Raw genomic sequence first — 25,236 nt, 5'->3', positions numbered from 1 at the left:
ATATATGAATGATGAAAAATTTCAGGTATACAGAATGACTTGTTTTCCTTGTAAGCATTTTTCAAGGTGTCATAGTTTACAGGAGTAAAATATCCTCAGTCGCAAGAACTTGAAACTTCAAACTTCAGTCTTGCAATGGAAGCCAGATCCCTGACCCCACCTGGATCCTCAGTGAAATCAGCAGGTCTGTATGGTGTAGGAATATATGCAAGTCCCATTTCCAGACTCAGCATAAACTCATGATGAAACAGTAAAAAGATGCTCTTAGACAATGGTGGCTTGTATGGACTAATGGGATATGGATGTAATAAACGTTTTGGTATACATTTTGAAAATCTGTTTTGTTTTTTAAACTAGAAATTTAGTAATTTTTTTAAAAAATATGTAGCTTTTATAATGTACCTCCATGCATATAGTTTTTGGAATGATTTTCATGCATTAGGAAGGAACTGAAAATAAAGCATGTTACCACTAAAGAAAATGATGTGCATCATCACAGTAGAGTAGTAGAGGAACATGTAGAACTGTGCCAGGCTCTGTGTACTAAACATTGTCATGGATTTCCATATTGCAATAGGACAGCTCATAATATAGGAGTGATTTGTATTCAACAATCTGCTCTTTCAGATAAGAAACATTTCATTTAGATTTTTGAAGACTTGAAATAATTAGTTTTGTACAAATTTTATCTTAGAATTGTGTAGTTTGCACTTGATCATTGTTTTTTCCTGAGTTATTCCTCTATTTTAAATTTCGAAAAATTTCTGCTAGATTTGAGGAGTTAAGCATATTGTTGGTCACCAGAACTTCTTTTTCTAAGACCAGTCTTAAGTGTGCTTTTTTACCTCTATTGTCTATAATTTATTCTTGCTAGTTAAAAAAAGATATCTTTTGATTAATCAGCTTGAAGTTGCTGAAGTAAGGGAAGTCAGACCTTTCCTTTCAGAATTAATGAAGGCATTTTCCATTATTTGTGTCACTTGCATAATCTCTCACAGGAACAAAAATATCTATCTGAAACATGAAAGATTCAGCAAGCAAAACCAGCCAGACATAATCCACCCTCCCTGGCACCATGTACCTTCAATTCACTGATTATTTCTATCCAATATACTTCAGAAGCAACTTCACAGCTCAGGCCTCCTTGGCTCTATTAGCCTCCTTTATATTTGATTTGAAATCACTCTCAAGGTAAGAAATCACTCTAGCTGCAAGATACTGTCTGTTAATTGCTCCTGCAGATAATGAGCACCCTAAGGGTCGAAAGAAGGTTACAAGGCCTATAGAGACACACCAGAAATGCATAATTTATGCCTCTTCCAGCAGTTAACATTGCAATGTTTCTGTGTGCACAGTCTATCTTAAGCTGTTCAGCCTCCAGCTTTTCAGGCATTTCATTTTTGGATAGTTCACCATTGAACAAACTAGTGAAACCTCCTAAAATCTCCTTAGGGCTTTTTCCTCCTAAATCCTCTTCTGTCATATGCCTCAATTATTTGATGGTGAAGGATTTTCCATTTCTCTGCTCTTTGTTTCTCTCCTCACTTCCCCACTTGCAGTCCAAATAAAGTGCCAAGACTGAAAAGTATTTAAAATAATTAACTTGGCATCTTGTACAGCTCGATTGAAAAGCAGAAATTATTAATACAAACGAGCAATGCCTGTAGGACCTCTAATATAATTGTTGTTTTGTTTATGGTGATAAAGTATAATGTTTGCTTTTTGTTGTTCAATAGTTATAAAGATTTTGAGGCAGTGAACTTATGTCTACAGTATAAATGAGGCATTTATAACTCTTATAAGAAGAACTGTAAGTTGTACTGCAAGCTCTGCATATGACATGTCTGTCTGTGAGAATTTGTTAACCCAGGCTCTAAGGATGGGCCAGACATTTCATATTTAATTCCTAGAAAAGCAGTTACCTTATGGATGCCTCTGATACAGTGGGATACAGGCACTTGCAGTCAAGCAGTTTTGTTTGGCCTCTATCCTCACCTCCTTTGCCCCAAGAGTTCTGCTGGTAGTGCCTGAGTTAATCTACTCAAATGATCTCACTGATGAAATCTCATGTATCTTCTGAGTCACTGAATTCAGATTGTGTCTGCCAGTTTGAATTAGGCAAACCAGTTACATGAGGATAATCCCAAGGTATCATATTGGAGCATTTTCTGTACAAGGCTGAAAGGCTGATCTTGTGGCAGGTGGAACAAGCTGTTTCTTCCTCAGAGAGCAGCACTGTCATTTTTTAGGGCAGAATAGACACTATAATTCACTGTGTGACCTGTAGCAGCATTAAGTCACAAGCATTTGCAGTGTTTCTTATTACTGCAGGTGTGACACACAACTGCGATGGGTTCAACTGTGAATTTTTTAAGTGCAGCATATCTTTTTCATACTCAATAAATTTTGAGTTTATTCCTGTGTGGTAATGCAAGGAAACTTCTGTGGTGAAGGAATTAAAAATTTCTTAGATTCCACAGCAATGCAAACCCCTGGTATGTGCACAGAGCCATGAGAAATCTCTCTCCACAAATTTTTCAAGCATCTGTCTTGCAGTAAAAGATGTAGAAGAAGTAAATGTGTGTCCATCTCCCTAAATTTTAGCCATGTCTAAATCAGATACTGAAACGACATTAATTACCTGAGCTCCATTTCTAGTCCATTGAGAGATGTGAGAATATCTACAGAGTAAGTCATCCCATCTATATCAGATGCCCGTCAAGAAAGAATGTCCTATAGGTGCCTCTCTCAACTGGCTATAAAAGTAGCTTAGACAGAACATCTAATTTTTAAACAGAACTGTAGTTCAGCGAGATTAATTCCACCCTTAACATGCAATTTCCTCAGTGCCATCTTCACAATTCAGCAAGGTATTTAAATACATGCCGAGCTTTCCATGGCTGAATAACTCTAATCACACGGACTGGTTTAAGTATCTTGTTACACCAGGACTGGATGGTTTCTTGAAAAGAAAGCTTAACACTCTGCGTGGCTGCCTCTGTTAGACTCCAGGCTGCTTGTTTATGCTTGTTTAGTTCTCTTTAGCTTTCTTGAGAGGCAGTGTCGCTATTTCAGAGAGCAAATGTTAAAAACAAAACAACTGTTCTAGGTATTTTCAAAATAAATACATGGCATCATTTACTGCCTTGCTCTGTGCTGCATGTCTGACTAAGTGTTTGAATTATATCTGCTTTCCTTTGCTTAAATCTTTTAAATTTATTTATTATCTGCTATTATTTACTGAGACTGTTTTATGTAACTCTGTTAAGAGTTTGGGGACACTTTCATGGTGTGAAATGTTCCACACATAATAAAGAACCATTGTTCAGGCATCTCCCATGGCAGTTGATGGTAGAGATTAAAGTATTGGGCTGTAAATTGTATCAGTATAGTGTAAACAGGCCATTGTTGACACTTTATGTTCCAAATTAGAAAAAAAATTACAAAAAAACCTTGCCAGTTTTTGAGCAGCTTCCAGTAATTTCTTTACATGAGAATCTAAGAAGCATGCTCAGACAGTTGACATGTCTCCATTTGGCATAATGTTTTTTTCAGGCAAAACTTTCCTCTACAAATGGCTGAAGAATATCTAGTTTAAGACACTTTTTCTCTCTTGTTGACCTAACTATTCATGTTCTTGAACAAAACCCTGATGACAAGAAGAATTGGATATTCAGATGAGTATCAATAGGAACAGTGGATCACTGAGACCAATGGAATACAAAGCCCCCATCCAAGCAGAGACCAGAGAGAACATTCCTAAAACAAGCTCTTTTGAGATAGCTTGAATTCTGTGGGAAAACAAAATGAGCTGGAACAAATGTCAGCTCATTTAATACACAAGTCAGAAGAAGAGCCTGAGCCAGATGATCAGTGGTGTTTGAGAGCATTGCCATATTCCACCAGTTTAGGTTTTGCCTTTTTTTCTTTTATATGTTCTCTGTATTCTTCACATACATATTTCTAACTCTTTCACCTATTGTATTAGTGACTTGTTTTCCCAGTACTTTTCCATGGTCTTTCCTTAAGCAGAAAGACAAAACAAATTCCAGAGCTCCAAGCCCTGGGGAGTACAATTCTCCAGTGCTATCTTGGTTCTTCCTGGGAACCAAGGCTGAGAACAACTCTTGGAGATCCATTCTCATGGACAGAGTACAACTGGTGCTGAAGGGGGGCTCCAGAGAAGGGGCTTGACCTTGGGGGGAATTGCATCACCACTTGTCTTCCTAACTGGTGCTTTTTATCAATTATGTTAATTTCCTGAAGCCTATAAAAATGTACTCAACCCTGGGGGAGTGGGGAGGGCTTTTGTGGACATCTTTCCATAACTGCCTCTGAAGGCCTTCCAAATAAAGATCCCCTTTTATATTACCTCCTTGCTAAAATTATCTCGAGTTTCATTTCCAGGCTGGGAAAAAGGCAACAACAGTAACCCTATGACAGAGAATGATGTCTGAGAAGCATAACTGAAAATCACTGAGCTGAAGTGAACCTGAACCTGAGCCAAAATCAGAGCAAATCACTTCAGCAAGGATGCTGTGTGGCCTGGGTACCACTCAGGGTGCTGGTGTTGTGATGGTTCCAAGGTGGAATCTTGTCTGGAAGAAAAGATAGAGCCTTGTGCTTTTCTTCAGCAATGTTGCAGAAGGACTCAGATCCACAGTGCCTCATGATGGCTTTGAGCAAAGCTTGTGTAGGGGGAGAATTAAAATGTAAATTCAAGTTTGGCAGCTGAGTTGCATGCTTGCACTCTGCTGGCCAGTACCTTTATCTGTTGCCTCTTTCTTCCCCACTCATAACAGCACATTTCTGCTATTTTAGAATTAGTTTTGCAGTATCCTGCAGTTGTGGCACTTCATAGCAGGAAGAAAGTATAATTTTAGCATATTTTAATTTCTATGTCATCCTCTCTCAATCTGCCTCCTTATCTCCTTTTGTTCTTTTTCTCTTAAGCAGAAAGGCAACAGAAATCAGGCACAGAGGAAAATGAATACTGCTCCCTGACAACAAATCTAGAGCCAACTGTTGCAGTCAGTTTCAATTTGCATTCTCTGGTGAAAACCTGAAGCTTACTGGGACATAGAAACACACAGGCTAGAGCAATTTATGATCATGCACGTAGCTACTGTTTTTTTCTTTTTTTTAAAATTCTTTTTTCTTGCAGTTGTTTAAAGGAAATGTTAGCAGAGATGCACACTTCTGCCAAATATATGTTGCTTTGAGGATGCTCACATGCAGATGAATTCACAGTCCTGAGTGAGGAGAAGAGGGCACATCTCTCATGCCCATGTTGGGGAACAATACAAATTCACTGCCAGCTTGCACAGAAATGTCAGATCTCAGTCCTAAGTCTCTCCACACATAAATGCATGGGCCCCTCTGCACAGTTTGCCTATTCTCGCCTCACTTTGGGCATAGCTAATGACATCATGCTTATTTTTCGTTGATTATAGTTTTGCATTTCATAGCATAGCATTGTTTGGTTAGTTTCTTAGTGTTTCATAGTAGGAGAGTGAATTTTGTGATCCAAATGCATTCCTCCTCATCTGACACCTGACATTAACTATTGGGAGAGGCCATAATAAAAACACAATGTGAGTTTTTACATTGCAGCCTTAGTAATGGCTTTGGAGGGCTGAACACATCTAAATGACTGTATTCAAAGACACTCAGAAGCTAAAGCATCTGGTTTTGACAACAGAAATACTGGTTGAAATCGTTACCTCCCTTTTCTTCAGAATTTATGACATTGTCATTAAAATCAGCATCTTTTGCAAATGGCAGTGAGGAGAAGGTGTGTTGGAGTGGGGAAATAGAGGGGAGGACAAAAAGGAGGAAATAGGACTGGTCACCATGGATTAATAAAACAGGGAATTAATATTTAGGCAGTAGCACTTAACTGGACCCAGGATCAAATGGTCACTATGAAGAAATAATAAACATTTTAGCACTCACCATTGAGGTGCTAATGAAATTGTCTGTGTGGTTTTGTGTCCATATGGGGGAAGAAATCAAAAACTGTATATTAGCTAACTAATTAATACTGTCATTAGGGATAAAATTTGTTCCTTTTGGTCATCTTACCAGGCAACAAAAATATAGACTCCTAAGTAAGTTCATAGTCTGATAGGTACAATATACATCAGTAAAAGAGCAAAAATTAAAGAAAAACTAATTGTACTCCAGAAAACCCCTATTTATTTAAAGAAAGATATATATATCTTCAAAATTAGGTAATGATTTTATAGTGCTTATTAAGGGAGTCATGAAGGCCCTTTAAGTTGTAAAATATCTTGTGACTGGACTATTACTGTTACAAGACTACAAGCTATTAAAGATTTCACAGGATATCATAAAAAGACTCAAATATTTTCATGGTTTTCAATGATATGTGATTTCAGTTTTTTAGTGGGTTAAGATGTCATTTGGATCAACAAGTATTTAGAAAATTCCTCTGTAGCCTCAACATATTTACAAACACATACATGCAAATTTTTCTTTATGTTACACATACTTATTCATTTGGAAAGCAGATTACATATTTATGTGCTTAGCTATGGATCCCTTTTCCTAACTTGAGATATGCAATTTTTAAATTTTTTTTTCAAAGTAGCAGGTTATTGGTGTGTTATAGGAAGAAACCAAAATATCGCCCAAAAGATGTGATCTAAAAGCCTGGTGTTCTCTTCATTACGTTCCAGCTTTCCAAAGACTTCAGATCTTCTCTCTCTACAGACTTGGCAACATTTAATATACAGTTATTGGAACCAGAAATTTGGTATCTGAGAACCATCTTTCTATAGCCTTCCCAGCAGGAGTATTTTACTTAATAGCTCATACATAGAAAAATGTGTGAAAGTCTCTAACTGAGATCCTTTCTTAGCTGAAGACTTTGTTCTACAAATTACTCATGTTCAGATATTTGTCTAACCATATTCTATAGTACCTTTCAATCTTACTTTTAACTTTTGTATATGCAGCTATCTGTCTCTTCTGTTTCAAGACTGCATAAAGAATGCTCTACTTAGAATCAAATCTGGAAATTGATTCACAGTATGTACAGATACTGTCAAAGCAGAAGATATTCTTAAAGTGTCTGATCTTCCTAATTTGTTCTGCAGAGCCAATTTAAATACTTCTGAATATATAATCTGAAAGACTTGGTCTTGATGACTGAAGAAACCTCGAGTAGGAGAAAAAAAAGCCCTTAATGCGTAAGAGTTCCCCAAGTACAGTAACAAACAAACATAACACAAGTCAGTTGTGATGGACTTGCTGCTTCATTTGCTGATAACAACTAGAGCAAGACACTTCACTGAATGGTATAAAAAATTATACAATAAACAGTTCAGGAATAGCCTGCCATGAAGAAAAATGCTTTTTCTATCTCAGAAAGCAGAAGTCTGAAAGACACAATGGCTAGATTGTAAGCATTTGCTGTTAGAATGCTGAATAATAATAATAGTACTCATAATAACGATAACGATAATAATAATAATAATAATAATAATAATAATAATAATAATAATAATAATAATAATAATAGTAATGTTCTTCAATCCTTGGTCACCTTTACTGGTTGTGCTTGGCCTCAGTGATATCTGACAACAAAGGGATACCTTCTACAGGAAAATGTTTTAAAGATAACACTTCCTCAACTCACAATTCACACTTTGCCACTGTTCAACTTAGTGGTCCTTCAGCTTTCATGTTAGGTGAAGTATAGCTAATGTGCTTTCCTGGGAATCATTTGCAGCTCTGTACATTTTTTCCAGCTGATCTTTTCAGCAGAGCTTTTTTCAAAGCTCTGTTCATTCTCGTTGCCTCAATTGTATCTCAGTTTCAGAAACAAACACAGGACCCTGCCTTTGGGGTAGCAGATTTTGCTGCCCTCTTATATTTAAGCTTTTTCATACTAGGAAGCCTTTCATAAAGAGAGAAACTCCTACTGAGTTTTAGATTGCTCTGGGTCTTGGCCCATGTCCTTGTTCAAGCCCCAGCTAAAAGTGAATTCTTACAGCTGCTTTAAGTAATTGAGAATCAAAATTTAGAAGTGAAATGCTGATACCACCTTCCCCATTACAGCATTTAGCTGCTTCTGTCATGAAGCAATCAGCCGTGTATTGTAAGTGACTGTGTTGTGAGCCTCTCTGATCTAAACATGTGTTAGCTTAAAATATCAATTCAATTGCAATGCATTATGCTGTGCTCAGAAAACCCATCTGGCTCCAAAGGCTGCTGCCACAGGATGTGCTGCTGCTGTGAAGCCAAAGGCCTGTTTCTGCCCTTGTTTGCACAGCTCTGCCTCTGAAGGAATAGCATTGAAGTGGCTGAAAGGGAAACACTCCAGAGCAGGTGTGGAAATGAGTTAGCCAGGTGTATGGCTACATCATGCGAATTTCTCAGCTTGTTTTCCCCATTTTGCTGTTACATGCATTATCAAGGAAGTGAAAGAAAACCCCTCAAAAACAGAGAACATATTTGGATTTCTTTTTGAGGAAATGATTGTAACCCCATTTCTTTCCTACTGAATCACCATTCAAGATACTTTCAAGCATTTCTGAGCTGTCTCTTTATAACAGAACTGACTCCATAGGGGTGGAAAGTAAAGTCACACTTTTTAAAGGAAATGCCAAGAAAAAAGATATAAAATATTCATCTCCTAGCAGATTTTTTTTACTGCAAATTATTTTAGTGTCTACTGTGCTTGCAGGTGAAAATATATCACTGAAAACCTTTAGATGAGAGTCCTGGTCTCACAGGGAGGGAGATCTGCTGGGACTACTGTGGGTCTGAGGAAAAGGCATGGGGGCCATTTTCAGTTTACTGAAATTGCCTTGGACTCACATTGCACATTTTCTGCTTTCTGCTGAGCAAAACCAGCATAGAGCCCAGTTACTGAGGGAAGCAGTTATGTTTTGAGCTATATTTAAGGATGACAAGCTGCTATGAATATACAGAGAGTAAATGCTACCATGTCACTTAGGGTCAGGATCAAGAAGATCACCAGAGCTCAATTTTTTTATGGCTTTGGGGCATCTTACTTATTTAGCTTCATTACCAAGAGTGACTAACCTAGGAGCTCAAAACGAGCTCCAAATGCCTTTCTATGGGAGACCTGGGAAAGATCCAGCTTAACTAGATCGAGCAGCTCTTATCTATCTATCTATCTATCTATCTATCTATCTATCTATCTATCTATCTATCTATCTAATCTATCTATCATCTATCTATCTATCTATCTATCTATCGATCTATCTATTCATCCACCTTTCTGGTGATAATGAATCACTCAATACATTTATCCACAGAGCAGGAAGGAGACTGTGAGAGCACCAGAGGCGCTCATTAAAACCTGAAAACAGCCTGAAGTTGCATAAGCTTTCAGAGGGCTTTGACGCCGGGCTGGCAGCAGATGGCTGAAGGAGGGGTACACCCCATCATTCACTGCCCCTGTGATGGGGACGACAGCACAGCTCACGAAGCAGCCCCTGAGCTACTGCAGATTTTAGTACAGCACAAAGCTGTACTAAAGAGATGGAGGCTAGTTTATATCACTTTGCAGACTGAGAGCTGCAGCGAATTGGGAGGTTTTTTGTGAGTCACTCTGTTGTCCCCACTGCCGGGGACACGGCAGCAGCCTTGCTCAAGCGATACGGCAGCTGGCAGAAGGGGTTTGCTGCTGCTAATCTCTGCTACATGTGAGCCCTGAAAGCCCCATGGTCCCAGGGCCCAGCACCTGCAGGATGCTCCCAATCAGTCCCTGGGCTGCTCCCTGACCCTGCCGCGGGGCTCCTGGGTCCTCCTGGTTTCACTGGGTTGGAGCTCCAGGGAAGTTGCAGCTGTCAGAGCTCCTGCAAAACTCTGACAATCCTAGATGGCTGCTAGAGGGTGACAGGGAGCACTACTTGTGACTGTGCCAGAAAAAGTCACACCGAGGGAGGATTCAATTCACGCTCTTGACTCAATTATGTGAGTATGGAAGAATTCCTCTGCATCTTGAAGTGTCCACAGGATGGGAAAGAACACGCAGAGGCAGTGTCTATTAGCTATAAGGGCCTGGGATCAATAGTAATTGAGTAACCTCATACCACGGGGTTCTTCCTGCCCAGTCTACTTAATTCCAGGGAGCACACTGGCCACCCATGCACAAATGATATGCTAAAAGCCCCACTCAAAACTAAAACTAGAAATTCTCTCTTCAGCAGTAACGTAAAAGCTGTTAATGATTTGTTTTTAAACTGCATTCATTATATACAGAGAACAGAATACAGTTTACCACTTTATTAACTGACATACTGTGAGAAATAACACCCACTGGAAAAAGAAAAAATATTTTAAATTCATTTTCATTATAATTTAGTTAGGAAACCAAAAACTAATAAAACACATTTAATAGGTTTTTATCCCCATTAGGTTAAGTAGAATGTCATGCTTAACACAAAAGACAGTTACTTAATACCTTTTAGGGTAAAACAATGCTCCTATAAATCCCAGCCCAGCAAGTAGATTTTGTTCATTAAAACAGTTCCACTCAGTTCAGTGAGAAGGTGCCCACAGGGGTGAACCTCTGTGCCTGACTGGATCTTTTGTTTGAGTCTCACTGTAACAATGGTTATTCACTGATACTTGCAAAACTCTGAGCACAAAGCAAAAATGCAATGGGTTTTTATATTTGTAGCTTGATACTCACCTAACACACAACTGAAAAATACTAATATGTATAAAACAAGTTACAGATATGAAATCCCATACAAATGTCATCGTTTGTAGTATATCCTGAATACCACCAAACTTGAATGTCATGCGTGGCACATTTTAAAACCTTCATTCCCACTTTGACATACAACTTGCAGCTAAAATCATCCTCAATAGAAGCGATTACTTTTCTGGTTAATTTTGGCAAAAAATAAAAAAAAGTAATTTTGCAGATTAACAAACTAACATGCACTAGCAATGAAAATGACAGAAAAATTCAGATCTGTGTTTTTGGTGTGAAGCTGGACATGCACTTTGGCTATGTGACTGAAGATTTAAAGGTCACTGCACGATGAAGAATTCACATTAATTCTTATCTTTGAGGTATTGTGCAGTCTTTGGGCAAGACACAATCACGACTAAAATTCTCACTGCTGTATTAGACACAGGAAAGCTTTTTCTGTGCCAAGCATGCATCACTTTTTTTCCCATTCCCGAGCAAACGTACCAGGCATAAAAAACACAGAAAAAGAAACTGGAAATTTTTTCCTTGGCAAGTTCACTTTTAGCACAACAGAAAGGGAGCAGAAGGATATGCCACCAACTTTCTGACATTCCCCAACAAATAAAATTCAGTGTGTAGGCAATATATCACGCTTGCAGAAACTAAATGCACTGCTTTGTGTCTCAGGCTGTCTTTACCACTATGTATACATTAGCAGCTTTATGAAGGCACTGTTAAATTCAAAAACCTGTAGATAATATGAAAATAATTTTATTGAGTTTGCCATTCCTTGCAGCAGTAAAGAATTTCTTTTCACAATACCTCCAGGCTCATAACACCCTTAAAGCCTGGATCCATCAGAGGTGAGCAGCTGATCTGCAGGAGAGCAGGACTGCCCTGCAGAGGCATCTCAGAAGACTGAGAGGAGTGACAAAAATACTTACAAAGGAAAAGGAAAACTCTTGCATGTTCATATCATTTTGGGCCACCAGTACTGGAAATACTTTCACAAACTGGACCGAGGCCAGTGAAGGGTCACTGAAATAACATGATCATAGAATGGTCCTGTCACTCCATGCTCTTGTAGATGATCTCTGTCCATCTGCATCCTCCTTGTAGGCCTCCTTTGGGTTACCCTCCTATTAGGTCACCCTAGTTCCATGCTGAACAATCCTAATTCTCTTATCCTTTCCTTGTAGGAGAGGTTCTCCGTCCCTGTGATCAACTTGATGGCTTCCTTTGGACTCACTCCAACAGGTCCATGTCCTTCCTGTGCTGAGACCCCAGAGCTGGATGCAGCACTGCAGGTGGGGTCTCACCAGAACAGAGCAGAGCAGAGGGCCAGAATTCCCTCCCTTGCCCTTCTGGCCATGCTGCTTTTGACCCAGCACAGGGTATGGTTGGCTTTCTGGGCTATGAGTATACTTGGCTGGGTCATGTCCAGCCCCCTGCCCACCAGCACCCCCAAATCCTTCTTTATCACGGTTGCTCTGGGTCTGTTCATCCCCCAGCTCATGTTGATAATGGGGGTTGCCCTGACCCAGGTGCAACACAAGCACTTGGTCTTGTTAAACCTCATGAGATTCCCATGGCCCCACTTTTTGAGATTGTCCAGGTCCCTCTGGATGGCATCCTGCCCCTTCAGGTGTGGCAACTGCACGCTCAGCTTCAAATCATCTGCAAATTTCCCGAGGGTGCATCCAATCCCTTTGTCTATGTCATCAATGACGATATTAAATAATATGGACCCCTGAGGGACACCACTTGTCACCAATGTCCATCAGATTCTGAGCCACTGACCACTACCCTCTGGATGTGACTTTCCAAGCACTCCCTTATCCATCTAGCAGTCTACTCCTCAACTCCATCTCTTTTCAATTTAGAGAGAGGGATGTTGTGGGGAATCATGTCAAAGGCTTTGCAGAGGTCCAGATATATAACATCTGTAACCCTTCCCTTGCCCTCCCAGTGTTAGGGGCTGGAGCACATGGTGCCTGAGCTGGGTTTATGTAGCCCGAGGGAGGACTGGTAGAGAAGATTGTGAACCAAGAGAAGAGATCTAATTGCCATGTTCTCTTGCCTAAAAAGAAAATTATACAAACCCCTCAAACTTAGAGGCACACAATGAGTCAAAACTGCAGCAAGAGAAAATCTGATTTGCTGTAAGAAAAGAGATTTTTGCCAGGGTGGTGAGCACTGGTACAGTCCACCCAGAGAGACTGTGGGCTCAGCAACCACAGAAGTGCACAAAACTCAAAGAGACATGGCCCTGAGGAACCTGATCTATTTTTGAACATGATTGTGCTTCCAGAAGGGTTTGGACCAGATGATTGATTGAGACCCTTTGACCTATCTTATTCTTTCATTCTGTGACAAGACACTCAATTGGTGTGAGCTGGAAATATCACCTAGAGGTGAGATTATCAGCTTGGTACTTGAACAAACTGCATCAAAAAGCAATCTTTAAATTATATTCTTGTGCAAACGTAAATTTATAAAACCACTTATAATTCTTTTCTTTCAGACTAGCATAATACTTCTAAGGTATGAAAAAATATGTACCTAAAGTTGTGTTCAAATATCCAAATATATGACAAGATTTTTTGAAATTTAGTGAAGGAGGCACCTACCTACTATCTTTGGAAATCAGATGATTTATTGAGACCTTCCAACAGGTTTTTGCAGCTTAGCTAGAGACACCTCTATCTGCAAATGCAGCTAGGATAATGTGAGAAGAATGAGGACAAAAAGAGTAGCAGTAAAATGTATACTAAATATCCTTAATACTGTTTCTAATGACTTTTTTCTATTAAAATTACATATGCAGATTTCACGCTGGTATGTTATGAAGCCTTATTGATATTCACTCAGAATGACCTGAATAGTTTATTCATTTTCCTGTGATGTAATGAGTGGAAAAAAATGTTCTATGGGTGGCCAAGCTTCACAAATTATATTTTTTGCATCATAATGCAAACTCACATTTATATGTCTATATAGTACTGTGTGATCCTCTGGTCTTTTTATAACCAGTTAAAAGGTAATAAACAGGGATAAAGATATCAGCATAAACTCATTAAAAACAGTCACCAGAACATATTATTTATATTATTTATGAAAAATATATTTGACGCAGTTCCCCTCGTTACTAATACTGCTGGAAGAATTAGGGTTATTTTACAGCAGTTAAACGGAAAGAATAAAAATGCTCACTATTCATCTCAGACTTTCAGGGGTTGAGGTATTTTGAGGTACTGTAAAATGTCTTTTTTAAGAAACAACACCTTAACTCTGCCAACTCCTTATCTTTCTGACAATACCTGTGTACATTGCCTCTTGCTTTTACAAACTGTATTGATGCATCATGTTTTTAGATAGAAGAATGGACAGGGACAGGATCTCAGGAAACACAAGAAATAAACACAGGACATAAAGCATTATAGGGTTACAAAAAGAACTATAGGGTTACAGAAACACCCATGGTCTCATAATCACTCCCTGGACATGGGTGCTGAAAGAGAGCTGGTATTCAGAAAAGATGGAGATAATGGCAAAAGCAGTGTGTATGAATGGAATGACAGCAGGATGTTTCAGAAAGTGTTCCCTGATAAAATAGATTCTGTTTGCATACAAAATCACTTTGGGGAAAGATAGTGGGTAGTTGTTAGAGCCTGCTGTAGAATTCCAGAGTTAAATTTGGATATGGATTGAGATGTTCAAACCATTATTACAGGAAGAAATTCTGCACAGAATTGTCTCGTTATGGCAGCCTCTGATTTGTCAGATATAGGCTGGAGAACAAGTGCTGCTGAAGTCAGCCCAGATATTCCAGAGTGTGACAACTGACAGCTTTTCTGAGAGAAAGCAGAGAGGATTCTTTCTAAACTTAGTTATGGAAAGTATAGAGGTTGTTACAGGACATCTAATTGTAGCAAAATAGCACTGAATCACATAATGGTGGTTTAATTTTTATAGAATGGAGGGATAAACAAAAATAGATCTGTTAGTATGCCTAACAGAATTTTAGAGAAATAAGTGAAGGCAGCAGAAGTTAATTGTTCTGTTCCCCACTTCTCTGTGGGGGAGACTTGGATTTTCTTTGAGGCAAACCACAGAAGGATTTCTGGAGCTTTTGAACACTGAAACCTAACAAATTCCAGAAAAAGAGCCTCAAAACCTACCTCAGAAATGATTCTTTGACAAAAATGAAGAAAAGAATGATGAGCAATACAGACTGTGCTTTATAGGACAATTTTCCATAAGGGCTCTTGAAATAAGAGCTCAAAGACAGAGACGGCCGATAGAAAATAAGAACAGAAAGGAAATCTGTACTATTGTAGATGGAAGCAAAACTGGAAGTTCCTTGTTTTCACCCAATGCAACCAAAGCATCTCTGTCCCAGGATTCAAAATAAGCCAATGTATGAAATCCTGCTGTTGGTGAGAAGCATCTTAAGTATCCCCATTCAGAACTGGTACCATGTGAGGCATTTCACAAGTCCCTGGCTGAAGCAGGACTACAATGCAGGCTTCAGCACAACACAAAGCTTTAGAGCAGCTTTTAAAATAATAACTAATTGAAAACAAAGGTAAATCTAGAACTATATGATGGCTTGGGTTGGAAGGGACCTTAGAAGTCATTTAGTTCCTAATCTCTGCCATGGGCAGGGACAACTTTCAGGAACATCAGATTCCACAAAGCCCTGTCCAACCTGGCCTTGAAACATGAAAATGTATGAAAAAGAAGGGATGCATAGAAAATGCAGTAGATCATAAGAGAGCTGCAGAGTCTAGAATAGCTCTATGTCTTTCTTTTATAATCCCTTTCTCAACAAGTAAAATGTGGCAGATCTAATCTGATCAAATGACAGAATGGTGACTACAATGCTAATGGGAAAGTGCTGGTGACACTTGAGAGGTTAGGGAATAGTAGAAGAGAAATAAGGCAGGTAAAGGAACTAATTAAAGATACTGAAGATTATGTTGAAATGCTAATAAAGAATCCTTGGGGCAGAGTAGAGTTACTCTTACCATTTTAATACTGATTCCACCTCAAACCAATCTTGTCTGAATACTTTTAATGACTTTTGTTTAAAACATAATTTACTACTAAGTGTTTGGGAGATATTATCAATGTAGGAAAGGAGAGTGATATGTGGAAAAATCAGGGCCACCTTGCAGGCTGGAAAAGTAGAAAAGAGATGAAATGTCATTACATGCATTTAGTTGCTAATACATTTTTTGATATAATTGAAGTCTCATCAGAGTGACATGACACCAGAAGAGCCCGTGGGTTTTAAAGGATTATGAAATAACTAGAATTAACTAGTCCAACACCTGAGTGAACAGAGAATTACAACCCTAGATCATACCTAGTGAGATATTGCCATGAGAAATATGGGAGCTCTGGATAAATGCCATCTGGAATCTTCTGTGCAGCCTTGGTCATCTGTATATACCAAAGATGAATTCAGACTGGGACTGAGGAAGAAAAACTCTATGAAGAAAATTCAGAACCTCTCATGAGATGAGAGAATGCACAGCAGGAGGAATGATTCCCCTTTTCCATCAAAGTATCTCTTATTCCCTAATTCCATTTGTCACTCACAACAGTCCCACTGGGCAAGGGAAAGCAGTGCAATTCCTTGTCTGGAAGGATGTGTATTTGGGATGACTGGTGGCTGGTATGGAATGAAAAAAGATATTAGCTGAATTCAGACTGCTTTTCCCTATAGTGGAGGCTCTCAATTTTTAATTTAAAAAAAAAAATTATAATTATTTTATTTTTTCTTTGTATTGACTGCTTTTTTACAACATTTAAGAAAACGTAATTATTTTGAGATGTTGGTTGTTCTCTTATACTTGATTGAAATACTGCAATGGATCAGAAGTTCTTAAAAGCAAGACTGAAGGACAGAAATGGGCTGTATAACTGTACAAACCCCATTTCCTTAGGGAACAAGTGTAAAAACAGGGATGGCACAGGAATAAATATGGACACAATGCTCATAAAATTAAAAAGCCAGGACAGGCATCAGCAGGTCTCTATCAATCACAGAATTAAACTTTCAACTGGTATATTAGATATTAATGGTATAACTAGTTTTAAGATTGTAATCAGGTTATGAAATGGATTATGTGAAATGATAGCCTTCAGGAAGTCCTCTCCTGGACTATCAGAAACAAGGGTATGCTAATATGATGGCTCTATCCTAATGAGCACAAGATAACATTTTTTAAATTTGCAAAAGGACCTGTGGATCAGTTTAAGAGTAATTTCCAGAAAACACATTTACTCTGTAGTATATCATACTTGTTGATCCTTGTCACTGGAAATCTGTTTTGCCAAGTATCAAGCAGAATCTGTAACTACAGGTTGCTCTGTTTCAGTTTGTCTGTGGAAAGGTTGAGTGCTGGACTGCAGTGGTGCAGAACCTCGACAACACAGAGAAAAGTAATGGCAACTTGCCCAGAACTCAAGTGCTGCACCTGATTTTCATACAAATATACATTGAATTGTATAAAATCAGAATTATTTTCAGGTATTTTATTTATTTATTTATTTATAGGGCACTGCAAATGTAGGCAGCATTTTACAGAGCATTCCAAAATTGCTGTGAAGGCAACAAAAGAGAAAAGCTGTGGCAAAGCATAACGTTGTCCACACAAAAAATTGTAGGCCTAAATGATTTTCAGTTTACTGTGCTGATACAAAAAACAGTCTGAATTCCTGATGCACAATGTTGAGCTTTGCCAGAAGATTTTTTTTATCAGCTAGTTAACAACATAATTTGCTTCTGCCAGATAAAGTTAGGATCTATCAGCCATGTCATTAACGGCTATCAAGACTCTGAGCTTCTTCTTCAGCTCAGGCAGGAACAGCAATTTGTTTGGAGTAGCAGGACTGGAGAACGGTGCTTGGTGGCACTGTAAACTTTTGTACACTGGCTGCAGTGTCAGCATATGAAGAGTGTATGGTTTCCAACAGAGTTGGTAGAAAATGGGAAAATTTTTGGCCAGGGACACATTTCCAGGAAATGTGTTTTCAGCAGAATCCAGTAGCTCTGTGGTGTATGGTGACTTCAATGAAACTTGATGAATTTATAAACTGGTCTGAACTTTTAATTTTGCTTCTGGCACTACTATCAGTCCCCATTAAGAAATGCAGCTTTATATAACATAAACTTTGATTAGACTTTGATTAAACTTTGATAGAGACTTTGATTAATAGCACTGTGTGGAGAAGCCAGAACAAACCTCCCAGGGGCTGATGAAGAAAAAATTGTCAATGCAGTAAACAGGAATGAGAAGCTAATCTATAATTTAAGCAATGTGTTAATTAATACAGTATAAATAATGAAATATGTGACAAATCTAGGGAGTCATCTTGTCTATCTGCTCATCTAGGTGCAGTTAGAACACCATACCCTTGAATAGGAAAGTAGTATCTGTATGATAACTGATGGGACTAATCAGATGGTCAGCAGGATTGTTGCTTGCTGGAATTAGCTCATTTTAAGATGAGAAGCTTTTCTAAAATCACATGGCATAGTGGGAAAACCAAACTAAGTAAAAGAAGAGTGCCAAGGGATGAGTGCTAGTCTGTGGGCAGGACTACCAAGATGAGGTGCCACATTAAGGGTCAGCCCCGCCCTTCCTTATCTACCCTGCTGCCTGTCCTCCCTTGCCTCCCCAGTGCTGGCATCACCCATTGTGTGATATTCCCTGTCCCAGGGAGTTAGGCTGTGCTCAGAGCAAAGGCAGGAGAAACAGACTCCTGGGAGGAAAAGAGGAAGGAATTACTTATTTCAAGGTACATCAGTCAGTCTTCTGGAGAGCAGATATTTCTTCAAACTCAAAGGAATCTCCAGAGTGGAAAAGGTGGAGGTCAGAGAGACATTAGCACAGCTCCAGTTTAGTCCACTGTCAAACTCAAGTAGTTTGTCTCTTTGAGAAATTAGCACCTAGAAATTATCATCTTATTGCACAAGCAATTGGACTCCTTCCACTCAGGTGAGACCTGGCTGCTGGTTGTAGGCAGAATAAGAACAAACATTGCCTCTGAATGTGCCAGTTTTGATGAAATCTTAGAGAAGAATCAGATTTTGAGACAATAATTTAGCTGTTGTTTTACTCAGATGTCTCTGGATGAGGATGCAGAAGAGGGATGACACTCCGTAAGGACAGTCAGTGGCTTCCCACACAAGCCTTGCTCTGCTGCAGGGTCCTGATACAGGCGTACACAATCCTTGCTAGAAGTTTACACTGCAGTTTTTAAATTCATGCTTGGGGAGCCCAGGCAAATGCTAAAGGATCCCTGTGGTGCATCCTCCGGGCTTTTGAAGTGGTCCTTACTGCAGTGCATGGGAGATTGAGAGGGAAGGTTTTGCAGGTATTGCACAATATTTTTCATTTTTCTTTTCCCCATAAAGATGCACGTACATCTGTACGTTTTTCTCACCTTGGTTAGCAGGGCTTAGTTACTGAACTAAGAAATAGTCTGAACCAAGTCAACACCCACTACAAAACTTGGAATCTCCAGTAAGGCTGATAGCATTTTCCTGTTGGGAATAATGCTATTTTGTTGCATTTGGAATTGAAAATATAGAATTTCATAAAGGAAAATACTTAAAAGTTTTTCTTGCAGTAATGAATAGGTTAATATTAGAAATACCCTGCTCACAGACCATTCATTTCCCAGGCCAAATTTGTAGTTTGTGAAAGTCATATACTTTTAAGAACATGGACCAGCGATGTCACTTAACAATTCTCATAATAACTTTTTCCTCTGGGACAGAGAACTACAAGAACAGCAATAAAAAACATGTAACATTCCCTAAACAAAGAAAATCAATCAAACACCCTGTTTATTGATCCATGTTGGAAATCTCTCTAACAGGCTCAGTGAGTGGACAGCTTGCTGAAGCAGATACTTATGGCTGGGCCTTTTAAAACACCCATTTGTAGCATGATACCACTGAGACAAATTATGCTCTTCTTATGCAGCCTCACAGCTAATCCACCATCCTGTAGTGCAATGCATTATCCTTAAAATTTCTTTTAGAAAGGAGAGAAAACAGGGAAAGGATTTTCACAGCTGGCAAGATGCTAAAACATATTAGCTTTTATCACGGAAATATAATGGTAGTACTGTTTAAGAAAATGCTACCACCTTGTTTAATTTTCTTAGTTTTTTTTTAATGAATCCTTTTCTCTGTGGAAGTTGGAAAAAAAATGGGGGAAGAAAACATAAGTAAATACCTTCAACCTTCTCAGCTGAAATCTATAATTATAGTTTTATTACTTTCTGGTTTCTGATACATAGGTTTCACAGAGCTGATTGCAGGCTGCAGGAACCATTTTTGCTTTTTAAATTGAGGCATTTCAGGTCTTCTGTAATTAACAACCACTTGCAGAGTGTATCACAGTGCCTACTCACCAGGCTCTTTTCTCAGAGACAGATCTGTTACTGCACTGAAATGAGGACAAGAGGCATTCTGTATTAATAGTTTATGAAGATAGCTCAATTACAGCTGACCATACAGTCATACTATTCTGTCTATGTTCTTCTCCTAAGTCTTTCTCTGGACTCGTTTTTCTGGGTAGACAAATCTTGAAGTGATAATACCTTCTCTGTAATAATAATAGTTTGAATCTTTTGGTGTGGGGCCTCATCATTTTGAGAAATAGCAGTAAGAAGTGCATAGGCAAACTTCCTCGTACAGAGCACCAACTAACTAAAATAGAAACTTTGGTTTTCTTTTCCCATTAAGGCAGCAGAGTTTAGATCTAATGAAACAAAAACACAGAAGAAGTGCTGCTCTTTATTACATGACAGTTCAGAGCTCTGTAAGGGAAAGCTTCTGATTAATCCACAGGAAACTGCCCAGCATCAAGATCTTCACATAGTTACCCACTTTGTGCCCAGTCCCTTTTTACCCAATGAGACTCACTGCATCTTACTCATAATAAGCTAACCAACACTTTCTTGGAGAAAGGTGCTGTCATATGTTCTTCTTGTACAGTGGTAAGGACATGAGCTGTTCCTTAAAAGAAAATGACAAAAATTCTGCATTTCCTCCCTCCCTCTCTCCCTCTGATTCTCCCTTCCTCCCTTCACTCCTCACTGCCTCATGGCATTTTTGTCACCTTCTGGATCCCAAATTCTCATTCACTTCATTACCTTGCAAAAAATTCTGTCCAGATGCAGCCATAAAGCAAAACAATGGCACAATACAAAAGGACAGCTGTCAGGTAGCCAAAAGCAGCATGAAAAAAGCAATAGTGGATGAGATATTCTAATATCTGTATCATCAACTTACAAAGCCATATAGCAGGACATATTCATGCATGTACCATTTTAAAGAAGTAACCACACTTGCTGAAAGCATCAGCCTTAGAAGGAAACCCAGAGTGTGCAGGAATGAGTACTGCTCGAGAGATGATTTGTATTATTGCAGGTAACCACGGCCGAGAACTGATGGGCATAAACATTGGCATTTTCTTCACAGAATTGCTGTTATCTCCTGTGCCGTCTCCTGTTTTGCATAATGCCATATGAACCTCATTACTGCAGTTTGCAGGGTTTTGAACATTCACAGAAAAAAGCACAGAGAGAAGAGTAATAGTTTGATTGATGCAATTTTCACATTGGCCCAGTGGATAATCAGAAGAGCTCTTCTATTACAAGGACATGCAGAAAGCAAAACATTATAAATCCTACCCAAAACTCAGGGCCATTAAGAAAGGCTAAAAAACCCTCTAATAACACAGGCTTTCTTGACAGTTATTGTTAACAGCTAAATAGCAGCTAGCAGGCAAGATCTGCTCTTATGCCAGGACTACAAGGCACACTGCAGTCTGAACGAAGGATAAATATGTATGTGTGGAAATTACATCTTCCAAAAATTATAAAAAATAAATAGATTAAATGAACTCCTACCTTGGAGAGCCTGGAGTGTACGAGTCTGTACAACAATACAGAGTTGCAGGACCAGCTGTGGTGCACTTTCCAGAAAGGTGGCTAGCAAATGCAGCATACTCACATCTGCATACTCATACACCATTTTCCAATAAAACCGCCATCTGTCATTCTCTCCACTCTGTCGACTCCGGATACCCAAGTACATTGTGTGAAAATACCTGGAAATGAAAGAGAGTGGTTATAGAAGCACAGAATGATATTTTACGGGTTATACTTCAGCCTGCAAATAACATATTGTTCGATGTACTTCAAAATAATGAACAATTATTTGAAAAAATTGTTGTATTTCAATTTATAATAGTTGATGTGATAAGAGTAAACTAAATTGAAGACAAGACTAGCCTTTATGAGGCCATTGAAAAAGCTTATTGTCTTTATTTATTAAATAGTACTTCTTTCAAGGACCTAGTTTTCTAAGTTGAAATATATGGGTGATATCTTGCTTTATATGGCCTTCTTCAGAGGTTTTGCAAATAATGAGAGGAACAAAATGAAGTCTTTAATGAGAACCTGCAAAGAACTAATCTCCTTCTATATGGCTCTATTAGCACTCAGAGAACCAGCTGCACTGCAACTCTGGGTGGCCTTAACCTGTAGCTCTGCTATGGCTGAGCTTGTTGTGCTGCTTTTCCACCCATCAATGCACTGAGTATTTCAAATACTGCCAAATATATAGTGCTTTTTCCCTCATCATTTGATTATTTTAGTTGGAGAGAAGATGTAGCTGTGAATTCCTATTTTAGGAGGCATGGAGATCTGGCTGTGGGTTCCCTTGGAGATCAGAAATGACTCACTAGGGTAGCTCCCATGCAGCAGTAAGAAGCAGCAGGAGCCAGGAACCCAACAGGCTGCTGCTGCTCCCCGTAGTAACCTGCAGATAAAGGGAGCAATAGGCAAAGCCCATCAGCTCTCGTGGCCTGTGCAATCAGCAGAAAAAACACCTTGCAACCAGCTCATTAAATAGATTTTGGTGGGTGCATGAGTAATGAGTGGTTTTAGGAAGAAAGGGATGTCTTCTGAAGGCTGGTACCCAGATGCTGGGATGCCTGTGGTGACCCTTGCAGAGCTTGCAGCAGCCTCCCATGACACACCTGAGTCACAGCACAGTGATCACTCTGGGTGGCCTTTGATCCGCTCTGGTATTCTGATCTGATCTCAGTTATTCTGTGTCAGAGAAGTTCCCGCCTTGTTCCTACAATTGTAGTTCCAAACTAATTAAGGTTGGCTGAAAAAAATCCCCAGTCTCACTTAATGAAAAATTTTGAAGATTAAGGTATTGTCTGGCATCAGGGTGCCTTGTGTCCTACAGTAGTAGCCTGGTGGGCTACTAACTGCTGTGGATGTTTGTCTCTCTTTTTCTTGAGGTATCTTTCATATCCTGTTCCTGACAGCATTTTCTTATGATATATTTAATATGTTTTCACAGCAATTTTAAAAGTGAAGTCCTATTTTATAATTAGAAAAAGTTTAGTAAATTTTAACTACTTTCAATATGAATTGTTTTAATTACGTTAAGATAAAGTATTTCAGTATCTCTTCTTTCCACAGGCTCTTGTCTTAAAACCCCTTCAAAACTGGTGGAGTATGGTGAATTGTGAAAACACTTTTTACAAAGGTTGCATGCAGCCTTTAATCTCTACTCTGCTCAGCTGTAACTCTGGAGGTGTCTTATGCTGATGAGAAGACTTTTGGCTTCTGACTGGCAAAGAGCCCAAGACTTGGTTGCCTCCTTGAAGAATGACCCAGTGCATCCTTGTACCTAATGCACACTCTATTGCAGAGCAGCAGTTTTTATTCAGGAATATTCACCATACAAAACCAGGGAGTAGCACAGAGAAACAGCTGAGAGGACAGATCTGAGCCTGCAGCATTTCTCTTGGCAATGCACATCACAGCAATATAAAAGGAAAACACATTAAACTCACATTTAAATTAAAATCACACCAGGTGGCTTTGAATTTTATCAAAGTCCCATGTGGGAGTGAAGCAGCAATGAACTGCTCAGAGATTGAGACCACAGAGGTACAGTAAACAAGACACCAACTGTAACTCTCATGCAAAACACTGAGCAGGTCTGGATGGGTCAGAGTGTGATGGGATAACTGGGGCTCTCTGCTGTCTTTGGGGTTAGGTAAAGTGAAATGGCCTGCTGCCCAGATCTGAAAGCCATTGAGCTGGAAAGGCATCTTTTGCTGCACAGTTCTGTTAATGGGGTCCATTGGACCCACAGGTTCTCAGTCACGATCCATTTAATTGTTCCTAGACCTCTCATTAAAGTCCTGCAGCACAACAGGGATAGGTAAGGCTTGTATTTCCTTCTGCAGTTTATTGTTTAGGTGGGGTTTGTTTGTCCTGCCTAACATGTCCTCTTAAGGGGTGCACCTTGGAATATTGCACATAGTGGGAGCATACAGCACCTTCAGCATCATTCTTTTAAGATTTCACTAACCCTTGCTATAAATTCCTAAAGGAGCTGTGGCTGCTGAAAGTTGTGCCAGGAGGCTCTAGCTCTGCCAGTGGAGCCATCTGCAACTTCAGTTCTACAGCATTTGTACAAAAAAGTACTTTTCCTATTACAAAAATGACATACTGTGGCAGGTGAGGACCCCTAGGGTTCTTTACCTGCTCTGCAGAGTGGTTGTGCATGGCAAACATGTTGTGATTAATGAACCCGTATGGAAATATTTCCTCTCCCATTGCACTTTATTGTGAAACACTGGCAGTGAGTTATTGGGGACTGGGGAATCATTGCTCTTTGTCTACTTAGCTCTCTGCAATTTAAACACATGACATAGAGGAGGAAGATACTTTCTGTTTTTTACACACCGGGGACCAAATTTCAGCCTAGGGTGATATTTTTTTCTATCCTTTCAATTTTGGCCAAATTAATTGCAGGCTGAAATGAACATTTACACACATAATTACTGTCACTGATTTATAGTCACAATCAGGTGATTAGACAGCTAAACATTCTGATTTGCATCCACGATTAATTGCACCAGCAATTGATGTTAGGTGTGCAAATTAGCAGTTATTAAAATAAAAAGATGGTCTCATAAAATGATTCATCTATCAAAGACACTTTTTTATGATAGTGAAATACAGAAGAAAAAAATATGGGAGAAAGTGCTTTGTTGTAGTGGCTTCCAAATATAGCTCAACACTGCAGTAATGACACATTCCATTTTATATATATATGTGCATTATGTAATTCCACTTCAGACACCCTTACTGGAGGCCTATTGTCAGCAAATGTCATACAGACACAGTCAGAGGTAGTTCCTGATTTGAAGGGTTTTTATATTTTGGTGTTCTGGTATTGTTTTGGTGGAAATTCACATTTTTATGTGAGTCCAGGTTATGACTCTTATATACAGTAATTCCAGAAAGATACACGAAAAGGTAGTATAGAGTTCTGCATTGCAAAATGTCTTAGGTAAACTGATGTCAATGAACCTGAAAGAGAAGATGTGAATGTTATTATTTTGGTTGTGATTGTGTTCAGTCAACTACTGTCTTCTGCTGGTGCTTTACAAATATACAAAAACTGC

At 39.0% G+C, this 25,236-nt stretch overlaps 1 protein-coding gene across 1 annotated transcript in view; it reads right to left on the bottom strand.

Annotated features, from left to right (window-relative positions):
- Positions 1-25,236, bottom strand: part of XKR4 (XK related 4) — a 226,286-nt gene that overhangs the window by 69,213 nt on the left and 131,837 nt on the right. Inside the window, exon 2 of the mRNA XM_014881619.2 lies at positions 21,644-21,843. Coding sequence (XP_014737105.1) covers positions 21,644-21,843 — 200 coding nt within the window. The remainder of the gene's footprint in view (positions 1-21,643; positions 21,844-25,236) is intronic.

Source organism: Sturnus vulgaris, chromosome 1 (genome assembly GCF_052056855.1).
Source record: "Sturnus vulgaris isolate bStuVul1 chromosome 1, bStuVul1.hap1, whole genome shotgun sequence".
In the NCBI taxonomy this organism is placed as follows: Eukaryota; Metazoa; Chordata; class Aves; order Passeriformes; family Sturnidae; genus Sturnus; species Sturnus vulgaris.
Note: the sequence above shows the minus strand (reverse complement) of the source record. Positions and strands in the feature narration are given on the sequence as shown.